The 18,622-nt window shown below is 29.3% G+C and overlaps 2 protein-coding genes and 1 non-coding gene across 3 annotated transcripts; 1 reads left to right on the top strand and 2 right to left on the bottom strand.

Annotated features, from left to right (window-relative positions):
- Positions 1-7,917: 7,917 nt before the first annotated feature.
- On the bottom strand, positions 7,918-8,053 carry LOC114916227 (small nucleolar RNA U3). The gene has a single exon (XR_003804612.2). It is a non-coding gene; the product is annotated as a small nucleolar RNA U3 (small nucleolar RNA).
- Positions 8,054-9,423: 1,370 nt separating this feature from the next.
- On the top strand, positions 9,424-11,485 carry LOC109799887 (cold-regulated 413 inner membrane protein 2, chloroplastic). The gene is made up of 6 exons (XM_020360537.3): positions 9,424-9,826; positions 9,897-10,028; positions 10,397-10,492; positions 10,623-10,687; positions 10,992-11,061; positions 11,161-11,485. Exons 1-6 carry the CDS (start codon positions 9,675-9,677, stop codon positions 11,321-11,323), a joined length of 678 nt encoding a protein of 225 aa, XP_020216126.1. The 5' UTR covers positions 9,424-9,674; the 3' UTR covers positions 11,324-11,485.
- Positions 11,486-11,837: 352 nt separating this feature from the next.
- LOC109799877 (uncharacterized) lies at positions 11,838-14,894 on the bottom strand. The gene is made up of 4 exons (XM_020360526.3): positions 14,371-14,894; positions 13,444-13,965; positions 12,550-12,589; positions 11,838-12,462 (listed from the first exon to the last, which is right to left on the bottom strand). The coding sequence occupies exons 1-4, from the start codon at positions 14,426-14,428 to the stop codon at positions 12,243-12,245; spliced, it is 840 nt and encodes a 279-aa protein (XP_020216115.1). The 5' UTR covers positions 14,429-14,894; the 3' UTR covers positions 11,838-12,242.
- Positions 14,895-18,622: the final 3,728 nt, after the last annotated feature.

Below are 18,622 nucleotides of genomic sequence, written 5' to 3'. Positions count from 1 at the left end.
TGTAGATGAAATAAGTAAACACAAGATGTTACATTAGAAGGTAGAACCTTTTGTTTAATTAGGTTCTGTTTTGTTGGAATTTTGTCTAGAATAGCCCTCCAACCAAAACCAGAAACCTTGGAGGGTATCAACTTGAACCACAAATATCTATACATAGGAAAATCAACATATATAAACTGGTTTATTATAACTTGATAGGAAGATTTGATAGAATATGATCTTCCCGAATCATGTTTCCAACTCCAGCCATCAGATTTTTCTTCAAATAGCTTCACGCGTTGTAATTCCAAATACAAGAGTTGCAATTGTTCTTCCTCCCACTGAAAGAGATCCCTTCTCTAGCACCAATTCCATACAACACTCCCTTCACGCCTTAGACACATGTCTACTAAAGTTGTCGACTTATTATTGGATATTGAATAGAGTTGCGCATACCGAGTGCTCAAAGCACTACTACCATACCAAACATCGTCCCAGAACATAGTATTTTTCCCATTACCCACCTCTTTAACGCAACTCGTAGAAAACCAATCAGATGTAACATGTATGCCACTCTCTATACCCCAAATATCATATCACCACCTAGATTCCCTGACTTTCTCACCACCCAACCCAGTAACATTCCTCTCTCCATAAATGGAAGTTAACACCAAATAAGGTTAATATAGAGACAATCAAAATAAGTCATGATGCATGTTAACTTTATTTTTAATCTTTTAATTTTAACTAAAAGGATTGTTATTAGTTTTTTTTTTATTTTAATTTTAATTTCATCTTTTATGAGTTTATATACTTTTAATTTATCTTAATTTTGGGTAGTAATTCAGCCACTATTTGGGTTGTTATTTTGATATGTTTTTAGCAACGGATTCGATCACTAAAAGCCTAAAAGTAGGGACAGCATTTTCATTCGCTAATTCGGTGTCTAAAATAATACATTTAAGGATCATATATCTTTTTAGTTTTCACATTTTTGTTGATTTTTGTTTTAGTCTGTAAATTTCTTTTTTAGTAATTTTAATTTTTGAACTTTTGTCAATTTACATTTTTGATCCATAATTTTTTTTCCTGTTTGGTGTCTAACATCAAATTCTTTCATTCATTAAAAAAAATTTGAGAACTAAAATCAAATGAAATTTGTTTAAGAATTAAAAATATATTTAATTCTAAATTTAACTTGTCCCAATTTTTAGCAACATATTATTATCACTAATCTTTAACATTTGTGCTCTCTAATTATGTGGCTAAGACTTGTGATGGTAACTTTTTAATTTTTATTTCTAAATTTTTAAAAAAATCATGTTTAGATATTTTCAATTCTAAAAAATTAGAAATATTATATAAAATAAAGTGGTACTACCTCCTTCTATAGGCATTGATGTTTAAGCCTTTTTTATCTCAATAAAAAAATAATGTTTCTGAGATTTAAAGTCTAATTATTTTTTTTCGATTATATCCTTATTTAATAAATATTATAAACAATTATTATAATTAGTAGTAGGATATTAAAACAAAAAATAATGATTTAAATATAATAGTTTTGCATCCATTAAATATGTCTTAATCTAAATATATAGATATATAGAATGAGGTAGTAATGGGAAACAAAAATGAAAGCATACACTTGGAATTCAATTTTGGGAAAAGGAAAACCTCACTGGTTTCATTATTTAAGATATATCTTGGTGATTAAGCAATCAATATATATCTTAGGTATTTTGAACTATAAATTTAAAGATCATTATAATAGTATAAAGCCTTTTTCTTCTTATAAGACCAAAACATGTATTAAAAAGTATGAAAATTTAGTTAAATAAATTTGAGGTTGAAATAGATGGACAGTGGCCTTATTAAATTGCAATTTGAGAGGCATAAGTCATCCATATGGTATTGGGATGTAAAAATACCCGCACCTGCTGGTATCTGTGGGTAAAATTCACTACGGATAATAAATGGATAGGTTAATTGGGTACCCGCAGATAATGGAGATGGATAACTTTTTACCCGTTTATAAACGGGGCGGGGGCGGGTATGATGATATCTATACCCGTGGGTACTCGTTTAATAATATTTCTTAAATATCTTAATTATCATTGTACCACATAACCCTAACACTACACTCTTTCATCTTTTTTTCTTACAAAAGTGAGGTTGATGAAGTTACCAACATGTGTTAAGCATGTTATAGAATTATGTTAGATGTAATTTGATTAATTTTCTATCTTTGATTGGACCAATAAAATTTATGTATTTTAAGTTGTTTACTTTCGTTTAGAATTATGATATTGAATTATTGTAGCTTTGTGATGAGACTTTAACTTACTTGTGAGATTGATGTATTTTAAGTTATTGATTATTTTGCATTTTTATTATATTTCAACAAAATTAACATTAAATACAAGTTCAAAATTAACATTGAATTTTATTTTTAATATTTCAATGACATTAAATATAAACTTAAAATTATTTGTAATATAATTTTTTTTAATTTCTTAAAAAATTTATAAATATCTATTGATATATATCCGTGGATATCCGCGGGTATTCAAGAAATTCATGGATACCCACTTAATGGATACCCGCACGGATATGGGTGGGTATGGGACTAATTTTCATCTAACGGGACGGTAACGAGTTTACTATTACCCGCCCTATGGGATCCATTGCCATCCCTAATATGGTGCATACCTTTCCCCTTGGTTTAGCAAGGCAGTAATGATATATAGAGGAAGGATGGACCCTCTCATACGTCTTTAAAGGAAAAAATAAAATAATTTAATTTAGAATTAACAGTTAAAAATGAAGCATTTAGTTTTGGAAGAAAGAAGAGAAGTTACGATAAAAAATAATAATAATAATAATTTTTTTAAAAAAATACTCTTATTTTTATGTATTTCTTAAAAAATTATATATTTATATTTTTATTAAAATATTTATATCCTTTTTCTTTTACTTTTTATTTTTATTTTTACAGAACTTAACAACAAAGGAAAATTTAACTTATTTTTCCTTTTACTTTTTCTATAAAATAACCAAGTTAAAAGTTGTTTTATTTCACTTTTTCTTAAAAATAAATATATTCTTGACCACTATAGGGTTAGATTAATGGTTGAAGGAAAAGAGAGTGGGGTTAGAGGTGGGAGGACTTAAATTCCATCCTTGTTGCATTTTTGTAATTTTTCTATAGATGATTTTTTTAATATATCTTTAATTTTATTTTTCTTTGACTTTGCAATAAATTGGTACTTTACTTTTATAAAATAAAATTGTTTTTCTGTGAATAGATTAATTATTTTTACTTTATCATCATGCAAATTCAATGAATTTAGACTAACAATATTTCTAATGCTTTGTTTGGGAAGCATGATTTATCATGAATTTTATGAGATGAGAATGTATTTGTGTGGTTTTAATAAAAGTATGCTTATTTGGTAAAGGTGATTTAAAACAAATTTGAAAGGAATACGTGTAAGTCTCAAGGTAAAATCAATTACCCTCTTTGAAGCAATCATTTGTACAAAATTATACTATATTCATTCACATTTACAAAAATAACCTTGACTTATTTTATTTGTACTCTGTAAAAAAAGGTATCCTAACGTGAACAAAAACTTGAAACATTTGTCCATGTTGTTAGTATTTTTTTTTTCCTTGTGAAAGTGAGAAGTCGTACACGTGAAAGCCATAAGTTGCAGAAAGGGTATTCTACGATCTCCCATTATTATTCACAAGGAGGTTCGAGGCATTCTGTATATCTGATATAACATAAATATTAAAAATTATGGATAATTATTTAGAAAAAAATATTTTTTTTTTACATTCAGGAGTATAATTATTTATTAAAAAATAGAGATTAAAAAGATAATTATTAATATATATATATATATATATATAGATTTACATATTATTAATTATGGCAGATTTTTCAAGAAAAAAAATAAACAAAATTGACAATGAGAAAGAAAAACAAATAAAAAATGACTAACGAAAAATTATTTCAAATAAAAATTTAACTATATAAAATATTATTTTTTTTATTTCTTACTTAATATCAAATTATTTCTTCCTTATTCCTTGATGTTACTTTTAATTTCCCTCCCTCTCCCCATCAGAGGGTAAGTGGGGCGTAGAAAATGTAAAATTGATAAAGTATGACTCGACTTTTGGAGGCAATGCGGATCACGTCACAATGGACACCACTGCCTCTAGGCCCAATTTAAGGACCAAATTGAAATAACTTCAAAATCAATAATTAAAATTTGAACTAACCCTATTATGTCAATACCAGAACATACTGATTTTCGTCTACCAAAAAAAACAAACATTTTGATCTTTTTAAGTAGTCGGAGTATCTATCATTAAGCGATTCACATATTGTATTAACTATTAATAATTATGAATAAAATAAAATAAAAACTATTAACAATTGAAAAATGAACAGAAAAAAAAAATGTTTTTAAGAGGGCTTCATTTTATATGTATGAATTTCATTTGACAAAAAAATTATACCATCTTTATCTTTTATATATATATATAAGGAGGGTTCAAACGACACCACTGTAACTTTTACTAAGTGTTACACCGTTCAATAACTTTATATTAAAATGTGAATTTTAAAAATTCAACCGTTAGATTGAAAGTTCATATCTTTTTGATCATATATATCAAATTTTATATTAATTTAAGATTATTTGAAAATTGATGTAATATATACATTTTAAAATATACTAAAATATGAACATTTTGGTTACCTTCAAGTTGTTATTCAATTTTAACAAAATTTTACATATATGATCTAAGAGATATGAACTTTCAATCTAACGGTTGGATTTTTAAAATTCACATTTAATATAAAGTTATTGAGTGGTGTAATACTTAGTAAAAGTTATACTAGTGTCGTTTGAACCCTCTTCATACATATATATATATATATATATATATATATATATATATATATATATATATATATGATTTTTTTACCTAAAAGTTTTTATACGTGTTTTTTTAGTACATAAAAGAAATTAATAAATATCACAAAAAATAAAAATAGATGAATCAACTTCAACTAAATCATATAAAATAGCTTATATAGTAAAGCGAGGAGAAATTACAAACTCCTCGAAAGAACTTTGAAATCTCAATCCTCTTGCAGTTAATATACCCGCCAAGTCATTAACATTACGATTGATATGATCAAAAGTAGTCACTCACGTGCATTAAAGATGTTTTAATCCAACAGTATACATCCTAAAAAAAAAAGTATATTAGCTAGTATATGCGATTTGATTACTTGTGTATATATTAATATTAAAAAAAGGTGTTTTTTTACACTAATAGTTAAAAAAAAAGCTTATATTTTGTATAATATAATATTATATTTATATTATTTATTTGAATAAATATAATGTATATAATTTTATTCTATTTTTATGCTTATATTATGCTACTAGTTTTTTTTAATTGTAATATTAGTATAAAGTATTTATTGCAAAAAAATAATAATAACTCATTTTCATCAAAAAATCATACACGCATATAAAATAAGAATTTTTCTCTTAATATAACTTATTTTATATTTAAGATTAAAGTATTTTATTATATAACATTAAACTACTGAATTAATTTTGATTAGCTTTGTATATCCTTTTTCTTAATCATATTATTATATAAAAATATCTATTAATTTTATTAATAATAATTTTTTATAAAAATTTGATAAGCTCTTTATATCTTTATATCATTTAATTAAGTGAGAATTTAAATAAATGATTCTATCAAAATTCAAATGGAAGACAAACAAAAATAATTTTATCACAACTCATCTCACCAACACTCCAAGCTAAAAGGCACCATCTCTCTGTGTGATAAAAAAAAAAAAAAAAAAAAAAAAAAAAACTTGACCCAAAATATATGATTTTTTTTTTGTACTCTATTTTTTTTCATGAGATTTAACTATTCTAAACCAAGGTGAATATATTTAAGGGCTAAAAGTATAATTGTTTTTGAGTGATATTAGATTTAATTTCTTTAAATAAAATCTAAAATTTAACTTTTGTAGATACAAAATATATAATAAGGAAGAAAAATTCTATAAAATTGATCTTTTTAAGTTTTTCAACAAAGATTAATTATCAATAAATAAGAATATTCTTCTCAAATAACATAATTAAAAAATAGCTAAAGTGTAGTAATAATTAACGATATGAGTACACATTATTATTTTTAAAGTGCAAATCCTCATTTTACAAGAGTAAATTTGTTTTCTAATCTTGTTGCATTTAGTTTGGGGATACATATATCCATGCTTGGTCAAGTTGGCGCACGATACCTATCTCGTAGCTATTACGATTGCCTTCAGATTCAGATCGATTGCTATTACCTATTATTTGTTTTAACCATATATATGCTTTTAGAGTCTGTTAAACTCATTTCTTGAATCTTGACATTGAGAAACATTTATCTGACATTCCTCGACGAATATTTATGTTCATATTTTTTCACATTGAAATTGAATTATTGACGTTTCCAACTGATAGAGAGAGATAGTATACGTTGCATAAATATGGGAAATATAAGTTTTGGGCATTTCTTATGATGTTGACACAATTTTGTCAGAGACACAGAAATTGAACACGCCCATGACTTGAATCAACATGACATGCTATAAATTGAACACGTGTGTAGATATCACCATTTTTGGCTACTAGAGCTGGACACGTGGACAAACACCTGTGGGCCATTAATTAGTCTATATTACAAGCTTCTTAATATGAAACTTTAAATTTAAACTAAAAATCTATTTTAGTCCCTTATAATAATTATTTGTTTCAATTTAGTCCCATTTTTATTTTTTGTCTCAATTTGGTCCTTAATAAATTAATTAGTTGTAATGTCGGATTTCTGTCTAAATTATTTAAACGGAGTTAATTGTTGGTCACGTGGATGCCACGTAGATGCATAGATGGTTAACATGTGATGCCAAATTTCTTGAAAACACTTGGAACCAGAATGGCCCGTTCTGAAACCAGAACGGGCGTTCTGGGTGCACTTTTGGCGTGTTAATTTTGCATTCGGAACGTCCCGTTCTAGGTACAAAATTAACACACTAAGAGTTCAACCAGAATGGGCCGTTCTAGTTTCAGAACGGGCCGTTCTGGTTCCAGAATTGTTCAATGATTATAGTTCACGGTTGTGAATCGTGGAAGGAAAAAGACCCAAGTACAAAGCATTTCAAACACTGGATTTGGTAATATTGTCAATGGAAATTGATAACTTTAATTGCTAAACAGTTGGGCTACACAGTGTATCATTAAGGACAATGCAGTGTATCATTAAAGACAATAGTAGTAGATTTTATTTCATTGTTAGTCAAACTGAAGTGAACCACTTACTACTAAATTGACACCATACAATAAATGATGAAATCACATGATATTTTTTCTTGGTCATTAACGATGTACCCCAACAACAACAACCTGTTCTTGAGGATGTATAACTTGAAGTAAAGGAAGAGAGTATACAGGACTAACATTTCACCACACAACACGGATCTAAGTTAATCATAGTGAGGGCACTTGCCCACACTAAAATTTTTTTTATTTTTATTTTTATATATATAAAATATTAATAATTTTATAAAATATATATTATTAATTATTTTAATTATCTTGTTATATCTAATATAATAAATACATTAATATTTTTTATATATTTTATTTTATTGTTTAATTGTTTTTTATTTTATGCTAAAATTATCTTCATTGTTAATGAAAAAAAAATTTACTTACTTCAAGAGTAAGTCTTAATAGATTTATTCTACTTAATAATTAATGTTCTATAGCAAATTTTTAAAAATTTAATTGTTAAATTAAAAAGTTTTTCATGTATAGATCAAATTTATAAAAAATTTTAAAAAATTAAAAATCATATGATACTTCGTTAAATTAATTCAAAATAACATATAAAATATTTTTGTTTTAGGTTCCTGTCTCCTTAGAACTCAAGGATACAGAGGTACGAGCCTATAGAACAGATCTTGTTCAAGTAAGGTCGTAAATATTTTTGTTTTAAATGAGTGTAAAAATTTAGAGGACACTAAAAGAAAACAAATTAATAATTTTATTATGTTTATCCTATTAATTTTTATCATTTTATTCCTCTAATTTTAAATAAGTTCTACAAAATTATAAAGTGACACTTAAATATTTCTTCAGACAGAAAGAGAAAAAGGAAAAGTTATCACTCTAATTATAAGACAATTGTTTTATAAAAATAAGTAATTTTAAAATTTTTATCGTAAAAAAATATTTTTCAATAAAAATAATATAGAATATTCTATTATCTCCACTTAACAAGTTGGCGTTCTGGAATGGACCGTTCTGAATCCAGAAGGGGCCGTTCTGAAACCAGAACGAACCGTTTCTGGTCTTAGAACGAACCGTTCTGATGTACTTGTGGTGTGTTAATTTTGCATCTGGAACGACCCGTTTCAAATGCAAAATTAACACACCAAAAGTGCACTCAGAACGGCCCGTTCTGATTTCAGAACGGGCTGTTCTGGTTCCAGGTGTATTCAAGAGATTTGGCATCCACGTGACATCCACCTATGCATCTACGTGGCATCTACGTGGCCAACAGTTAACTCCATTTAAATAATTTGGACAGAAGTCCAACATTGCAACCAGTTAATTTATTAGGGATCAAATTGAGACTAAAAATAAAAGTGAGACTAAATTGAAACAAACAATTATTATAAGGGACCAAAATAAGTTTTTAGCCTTAAATTTAATTAGATATGATTTGTTTTAGCCTTGACCGCATTTTTTTTATCGTTATTACTATAAAATATTCACCACTAGTTAATTTTTATTGAAAATCATGAATATATATAAAATAAATATTTTTTAATATATATTATTTTACTTCTAATATCATAATTTGAATCCTAAATAATTTAATTAAGTGACATAATCTCCTACCCCTTGTATAACATTGATTCGGAAAAAAAAAAAAAAAAACAAAGTCCATTAAGAACAATTTGAACTAATTTTTTTTTTAGACTTCAATGCATCTTGAAGATTGTTTGTCATCAACAATTTCATTTGAAGATTATTGAAAGAAATTATAATTGCTTTTTTATTCAATGGCCATCTATTTTTCGCAAATGAAAATAATACTACTACACAGCATTTCAATATTATTAGATAAGGGACTTAAACATCAAGAAGATTACTTTGTAGATAGGGCATTCCTGAAATTTCTTCACAGCATTTATAAAAGTGTACATTATCACAAAATTGCCATGTGTTCACATTAACACAAAGAGGACCATCCTTGAAATCCACTAGGTACTACGAGAAGCGTGGGAATTCATAACTGGACTGTTATTGATGCATAAATTTCGATAGTAAATGTAAGAAGGAGATCCTTGAAAAGTGAAAACAAGACATTGTTGATGAAATGCAAGAAGTGGTGAAGAAGACCTTAGTCTCTAAAGGTCAAAAAAGTCTTTAAGCTTATTACACATTCGTGAAGTCGAAAAGGAAGCTTGATGAAATTAATTTTGAGGGTGCAGAGTGCAGTGCATGGGTGAAAAACAGAGTGGCCACACCCAATAAATACCCGTTACAGTCAAATCATATCAAAGCCAAACTGAAAACAAATAGAAAGAAGAAATGTCAATGGCAATGGCGACGAGTGTGTCTTCTTCACCTTCACCTGCAACCGCACTCTCTCTCCTCAGCCGCAAACATTCATCGCCGATTTCATGCATTCGTCTCTCTCGCTCCTCGTCTGCGTCGCTCTCCTACGCCTTCAATCCCCTTAGGTATCTCCATTCTCATCTCAATCTCTTTCGTTCCTCTTTTTCTCACTTCGCTTTTCCGCTTTTGTTTTAGGTCTTTCGTCGGAATCAGAAGCTTCGCCAAATCCAAGACCAGCGACCGAACCACAACGTTTCGTGTGCTCTGCTACGCTCCTGCTCCTTTCACTCCTCCCAATCTGCAATGGATCTCTGCTGTTTCTTCGCTGTTCGTTCTCTTACTTCTCTTTATTTCATCATTTTACTTTTTCAATCGCGCTATTTATTTATTTACTTACATACTGTTTTATACAAAATTTAATTTCATATCAGTTTTTATTATTATTTATTATTCTGCTCAGTGCTGACGACGAGTGATAGAAACATATTATTAATGAATAATTTTTCCTTTCTTGTCCTCAATACTTCAATTAATTTCCAAACAGAAATGTTTGTTATGGAGTATGGACTTATGATTGATTATTAGTAATTTGCATGTGACTTGATCTCATAATAGAAAGCTGCGATTCCTAGTTGTGGTTTTCACTCACGCTCTTTCTCTGTTGAATAATGCAAAATTCGGGACATTGTTTATAGGATTTTGATACTGGCGAAGGGCACTGCCGTGCCGAAATCGTATATTGTTCCGTTGTTTGCTTTGCAAGCACCTGTAGGTGTCGTTTCCTGGATCAAGTATGTTATTCATTCTTATGTTTTTGTTTTTTCTGTTTGGTTTATGTTTTTGTAGAGTATTATTCTCTTTATTAACAGTGTTCTTTTGATCATTTCTTGGTCAATTTTTTTGCACCAATTGGATGTACAGAGGTAGGTATGGTGTGTGGACAGCATTCTTGGCACTTCTGGTTCGGCTCTTCTTCTTTATTCCTGGTATGTTCTCTTTTCCATCATGCACGTGAACGCATAATATATAGGAGGTATTGAAGGAGAAACATTTTATGCTATAGATCTGAACTCTGAACTGTAAAACATACTTTATAAAGCCCCCATTTAATTGGTGGAAATCAACACAATCTTATTAGAACCTCGGTGGGTGAAACGTGAGAAAGAAAATCCTGATTGTGGACTGTAATAATACAAATAAGTTGTGTATTTTGTTTTTTCCATACATGTTGTATAGTGATTGAACACTGAAGGATGGAAACCTTTTCTTCTCAATCTTATTTATTTTTAGGTGAACTTGAGTTGCCATTTTTGGCATTGCTCTTGGTGATGGTAGCTCCATATGAGGCTATGAAATTAAGGTAAGGAAGTTCATCTTTTTTTGTGGACGTTGGGCTGTTGCCTCTTTTACCGTTTTTGAAAAATGTAAAATAATATGCTTCAACATCTTTCTTTGTCAGGGACACAAAGGAAGGCGCTGCGATTTCATTATTGATTGCGGTGTATCTGGCTTTTCAGCATTTCTCGAGAGCAAGCTTACAACAATCATTTGACCAAGGTTCAATTGTTGCCACTTTAGCTGTCATTGGTATCACTGTTGCATCTGTGTTGCTTCTAGTCTGAGTTGGCATTGAAATGATCTACACTGATATGTTGTAAATAAGAATAATACATGTTGGAATATGATGATATTATTCAGGGTAAAAAAGAAAAATATGGATTATGTTTGATACTCGATCTTGTACTTTTCTCTCGTTAATTAATATAATGAAGTTGGAATTAGTACTTGCTATTTGTCATAGAAATTGGTTTTAATACATGATGTTCTTCATATCATTGAAACTGGCCCAGACCAACTAGTTCAACTATTCTGACTAGGAACTGGTCACGCTTCCAGTCCAAAGCAATCATAAAACCGCCTTGTTAAAGAGATGTTTTGAAATAAACAATAAAATTAATATTGCATACGTACAGTGGCAAGTTAAGCATTCACTTGTATTGAATTAGCACACATTTGTTAGGTCTATGTAAAAGATAGCATTTGATGTAGTTAAGTTTTTGGTGCTTTTTTTTTAATTATTATCAAAATTGTTTAATAAAGATGACTACTAAAATTATCAAGCCATTTTATGTTGAGTGATTAAGTCCCCTGTTTTTATATATCCACTGTTGTGAATAAGGTAGATTTTTCCAAAGTAGCCTTCTGAGCGTCCTGGTTTCCATAATAAGCTGTTTTGAACCAAACACGGTTATTTTAAGTTCTTTAAATGTATTTTATTCTGTTTAGTAAATAAAATGGCATGCTAGCTGATATTAATTACAAGGATTTTCTATGGAAGAGAAGCTAATACTGCAGAAAAACTGCCTACTACCTATAAATCCTTTTGGCTTCATCAACTAACAGCCATACATAGATGAAAGGTAGAAGTAATTTTAATTGCAAGACTTGTTGACTCTGACCCTGAAATTTTGCAAAAAACTGCTGGAAGACTGATTGAATTCCGGCGCATCACATAAAGAATGACTGGACCTTGTTTATCATCTAGATATAATTTGCTAGTTGAAGTGAAGCCAACAGACCACATGTGAACAACAGCAGCAAGGAATGAAATGCAGATGTGGCTGCATTGGGGCTTCCTGTTGGTTCTGCACCGTAGACTGTTGTTCCACCACCAGGAATTGTAGTTCCTCCTGTCGGGGTCATTGGAGTTGGTGGACTCGGTGGGCTGACATATGTTGGTGTTGGTGGTGGTGGACTAATGCTGCATTGATAAGATAATATATTAGGATGTGAAGGATTTATCTTCATTATAGGGTGAAAAAGAGATATAGGTGCTGCAAATTCTCACCTTGTTGACTTGGGTGATGCGTATTTGCAATTCCCACTACCTGCGATGGAGTTGGATGTTATTTTCTATTTTAAAGATAGAGAAGCACACCTAACCGACATAAAATAGGTAGGGATTGTTTACAGAAGCAGTTTAATCCCCCTGAAAAACAATGAAATAAATCATGCTCACAATCTCGAGTCACAAATTAATGCGACGAAAGTAAGCTAAGAAGACCGCTGAAATTTTGAGGGCATTCATCCCTTACTGAGAAAGGGGTTCAACAGACAGCGGCTGGACCTTCATTTACCGAAAGAACAGGTTTATGGAATAAAAACATTATTGTAGTTGGTGTCATGGAAGGGGGTTATTCCTTTTATATAATAAAATTAAAGATTTTATGAAATGACATCACTTGATGCCTCGGAGCTTTCTCCACAAATGAAAATGAGTTCCTGGTCTGGTACGTTATGGGTACTGAAATACTGTAATTTAGAAAATCTTAGACAGGTGCGAAAAAATACAGGTTAAATTTTTTAGAGCTAGAAACACGAGAGATGAGGTGATCCAACTAGAATTATTGGGTATATGTCCTTGTTGAAGTCCCTTGACTGCGTCTTGTGTTTTAGAAAGTTTGCATAAGAATCTGCTTTTTATTTGAAAGAAGAATAGTGACTTGAGCTATCCAAGCTGTACCCAAAATTCCCAACAGGTCTGATATTGGATGCGTGGTGTTATTTATTGGATACCTGATATGTGCCAGACACATGTCACCCCTGCCGTGCAGCTTAGAAAATTTTGGATGCAAAATTTTATTTGTGCATTTTAAGACACAACAATTTTAAATATCATGGTCACAACCAAGAAAATGATCACAAGAAGATAATCATGCATTAAGTTTAATGGAATTCTTACTTGGATCGTTGCTTGTAAGTGTTGCTGTTCCTCCGAATACACAGCTGGTAGGTACTGGATTCTTCTGGTAGTAGTCATTGAATGCATAGGAAGCATGGTCACGTACAGTGTTGGGGTTATAACAGCTTGCTCCAGTTTGTATTGCTGAGCAGTCTGCACCTCCATACCCACAAGCATAGTCAAGAGCAACCTGTAGAGCAGTGTCTGAAGCTCCTTGGCTAGCAACACACCATTGACCACCTGATGATGCAGGAGTAGTCGTGGTTGGTGTTGTGGGTGTTGTAGTTGGAGTTGTGGGTGTTGTGGTTGGTGTTGTGGGTGTTGTAGTTGGGGTTGTTGGGGTTTGCCCAGTTGTGTCAGGTGATTGAGGAGTTGTAGGGTTTCCCATATACGGATTTCCTGTGTCTGGAGTTGTGGGGTTGACGATGGGAACATCGTCCAATTGAGTGCCCAATTCCGATGATGAGAAGATTTCCTGGTTTTTGTCATTTCTTAATATTGTGGTTGTGGCTGTTCCTAGACCTGGAAAAGAAACGGAATTTAACTCTTAATAAGGAGAAATGAGAAAATTTGTTGAAAATATTAGCTAACCCGATTATATTTTTTTCTTCTTCTATCTTTGCCTCCAAGTTGACAGGGTGTGGATGAACTGAAGTGATTCTTGGACTCGTGTTCATTCAATACTTTTTTGATGCAAATGAGCTAAGTATATACCCTTTCTAAAGCTACCATCAATTTATGCAGATTGCACCTAATCAGGTTCATTACAGTTGTACCTAAAAGTATGCATGCATGACTATAATTTCTTAGAAATGAAAACTATCATCATTTGTACCTGAAGATAAACTTAGATTATATTTTGATTGATTGATAAATGCATGTAAAAAAAAAACAGCTTACTACATTGCTATTCCTTATTAATGGTACCTGAACCAAAGAAAAGACACAAGGAGAATATCGCGAGGTGCCAACTTCTAGCACCCATTACTGCAGGTTGGCTTGTGCTTGGATTGCAGGTGTTTGTTTCCGTCTTGATTTGGAGCAATGTTTACGAGCTAAGATTTATTAAACAAGGGTGGTTCGTTGTCCGTTCCTGTGTAGAGAAATTTCATTACATCTTTTTATATTTTATATATAATTATATCACGAAGAATCATAGCTTTCTTGGATCAAAGAGAGAAGAAAGAATATAAGCAAACTTGAGAAAGGAGACATAGGATAGTTGAAATAAGCAAGCAAGAGAAGATACAAATAGAGGGGGGAAAAGGTGCATGGCAAAGGAAAAAGGTGAAAGGGTGATCGTTTGATATTAAATCTGATGCTTGAGTGAGATAGATTGAGAGCTTCGATATATATATAAAATTTATGGGACGGTGATGTCTGCAACGTTCTTTCTCTTTTGTGCCATTCTTTTCTACTGTTTTATGGGACTAAACCAAAAAGGTAAAGCCTGTGCCACTGTGGGTTGCCTTTCAGGTTTGTAATGAAGAATGTTGTCTCCCTCATATTGTTATTATCCATCACCTCTTAAAACACAAGCCATTTTCTTTTCTCTGAATAACTAGTTCCTCTGGAATGTTTTCGAAGTACGATTCCTTTCCTAAGTAACTCAAGTTATGCTACTGCTACCTTGTCCAACAAGAACTTTGGATAATCCTGTCATGCTTAAGCTACCTTCTCTCAAATCTAAGTTGTCTATTGCAGAACTTAAGCAACTTAAATTATTTCTTCTATAAAATAATGGGGAAAAAAGGAAAATTGAAGTTAGAAAAAAATGGGAAATTCAAAATGAATCGGAAGCTGAAAAGATCCTCAATAATGCAGTTAGGACATATATAATTCCTTAAATATAAATAATAACACATTTGCAACAATCATGAAGAGAATATCAAAGGGAAGTCATAGGTGTAAATCCTGTATCATATTATCAAATAAACAGTTATGTGGCAGAGACACTTTTAAAGATGCGAACGAACATTAAACCATAACTAGATACTTCAAAAGAATCCAATGAATTACATTATGCTACGAAGTTTTAGCCTGAATATCTTTTATCAACAACTGCTGCGAAAAAAATAATAAGTGGTTTTATGACCATTTGTAGTGAATGTAAAAAATAGGAAGATAGAAATGAAAAATAGTTATTAGATACGTATTTTTGCATGTAAAAAACACTAAATAGTACAAACGCGGATGAATTAATTAATATAAATAAAATAGAGATTTTCTTTAAAAGAAACTCAAACAAACTAACATTATTAAAAGGAAAATTACTAAAAATACAGAAAGGAGGCACTGGAGTTGACTTGCCTGAAGGTTTTGAATCTTGTGGGTGTTGTGTGTGTGTATATATATTATTTTTATTTTTATTTTTTCAGTTCAGTAATCTAAACTCTATGATTATGTTATTATCCTTAGACTCTTAAATTTCTATTACTGTAATTAAATCACAAATTTATCTATTTATTTTCTGAGTCTTTCATCATTAATACAAATTTAAACTGTGCCTAATTAATGTCAAATAAAATGCATTTATTCAATTTTAAATGCTTTATCATTTACGCGTAATGAGTTTTCATTGAATAATTAATTTAAACATTGATTAAAATGTGAACTTAAATATCCTTCTTTAGATGAGACGCCGAGATGATGTGTTACGATAGAAAATATTGTCATAATGTGAAAGATGAGAGTTGAACTCCTCACACTTCTAACAATAACTTTTAATTATTAAATTAATTTTTAATATTTAAATAAAAGTTAAAATATATGCCTTAATAATAGGAGTGGGTATACGGACCAGTCCGGCCCATTTAAGGCCCGGTCCGTAATAGTCGCATTTTATACGGGCCGGATATGTCCAGTCCGTAAAATAAATAGACTTATTTTTTAAGTCTGTATCTGGCCTGTCAAAATTCACGGATAACAGACCGGTCTGCAGACCTAAATAATGGTTAAAAAAAATAAACTTTTAAAAAATAAAAATACATAAAATTAGAAGAAAAAAAATATTTTTTTAGTTTATAAGCTAAATTTTATCATATTAAAATTTATCAATAGTTAAAATGGTTTAAAATACTAAATATTAAAATAAAAATAATTACAAATACTTAAATAATAGTATCAAACTTTCAATAATAAAAGCATCAAAATGTCATAAAAAATAATTCAAATGACAAATACATACTAACTAAACATAATTTTAATATCATAATAATTTAAAAAATTAAATACACAACTTAATATTAAAATCCTAATATTTAAAAATATTAATTAGTGAAGTCCGCAGACTAGCGCGCGAGCCCGCGAATTAAATCCACCAAATCCGCAGACGTCACGGGCCAGGTTAAAAAATTAGACATAATCATACGGATTTGAAAAAAAAAACAGGTCTGTTATCCGCGAAATCTACGGGTTTACAGACCGGTCCGCAGACCCGGGTCTATTTACCCACTCCTACTTAATAGAAACTAAAATTATACATATTTATTACTACTAAATAATATATATATATATATATATATATATATATATATATATATATATATGTGTGTGTGTGTGTGTGTGTGTATGTTAATATTGATAATATTATGAATTGATTGATACCGATAATATTATTAATATATTAATATCTTCTTCTTTTTATTATATATATTTTTTACCTATTTAAGTAATATAAATTATAAATTTATCCATATATCAAAAAATATATATTTACTTATGGTGGATTGGGTTGAATTTAGTCGGATAACTTATTTTGACAGCTCTAATATTAGTATACTTTTAAAAAAATATAAATTCATTATATTATATAAATATATTAAGAAATTAATTATAAATATATGATATAGTCTATTTGGGAATATCAAGTAAATTTGAAAAATGATGTAAATATAAATTTTAGTAATTACAATATGCAAATTAAGTAACCAATATTTATATAACATATTTATATTTTTTGTAGTGAAATATTTATATTTATTTAAAAGTACATTAATATATACTAATTTATATTAATTAAAATATTAGTTTACCTATAAATATTTTAATAATATAATTAATATTAGTTTATCAATAACATTATTAATATTAATAATATATAAATTTTATTTATTGAGTATTAGTAAACATGTCTTCTTTGATACATGAATAAAATTTACAATTTATATAATTCAAATAGGTCAATTATTATATAATTTTATAATATTATAAAACATAGTTTATTATTATACTAATAATATTACCAATATCAAGTTGTCAATATTATTATCAATAATAAATACAATATAGTTTATAAAAAAATATTTTTAGCAATAAATGTATTTGTCATTTTGCTTTCAAATGAAAGTATTTATATATAAAAGAAATTATTTTGTTTAGTGGTTAAATGTTGTTGAAAAAAAGGATTCAGAGTTGAATTCTCACCGTCTTTTATATTTTGATATTTTTTTTTCTCTTATTTTTGGAATTAGAATAGTACAATTGTGATATTTGGCATGAGGAAACAAAAGTGCATTAAAATGTGAACTTAAATTTCCTTATTTTTTTCTTCCATGTAGATGTGGTACTAAGATTTTAATTTATTTATAATCTCATGTAAATTCATAAACTACCTAAAATTTTCACGATTAGAAACAGATCTAGTTGATCCATGAAATTGATTAATTTCAAATCGTCCAGAGCTCTCATTATAATCATTGGATTACGTTTAAGGCTTAACATGATGAGTATTGAGTTTCAAAAAATAAATATTTCTGAGTATGTCATTCTTAACCTTTGAAGCAATTTTCCTTAGCAACATAATTGCTTCAATTCAAGTAGAAACTAGTTTTTCAAATGCCTGTATAAAAGGAACACAAGGATGGAGCCATAAAGATTGTTCCGTTGCAATGTGTTATACGCCTTTTTGTCTTATCAATTCTAATTTTAACAAGTCTATTCCATGTTCTACTCTACTATTTTTTATCCATAAAAAAAATTTACAATAATTGAATCTAAGTTTGCGTACTTTTAGAAACTTGCATTGATGGATTGGGCAGTCCTACACTAATCTGCTTTTCTTCAATTTATAAGAACTCTCTAAGTTCTACACAACGATTTTGATGCATACAAAGTTATTCCAATGTAAAAATTTAGCAAAATAAAACATGATACCTCAGAGGTACTCTTTCAACACAAA

This window comes from Cajanus cajan, chromosome 2 (genome assembly GCF_000230855.2).
Source record: "Cajanus cajan strain Asha chromosome 2, NIPB_CcT2T_4, whole genome shotgun sequence".
NCBI classification, from domain to species: domain Eukaryota; kingdom Viridiplantae; phylum Streptophyta; class Magnoliopsida; order Fabales; family Fabaceae; genus Cajanus; species Cajanus cajan.
Note: the sequence above shows the minus strand (reverse complement) of the source record. Positions and strands in the feature narration are given on the sequence as shown.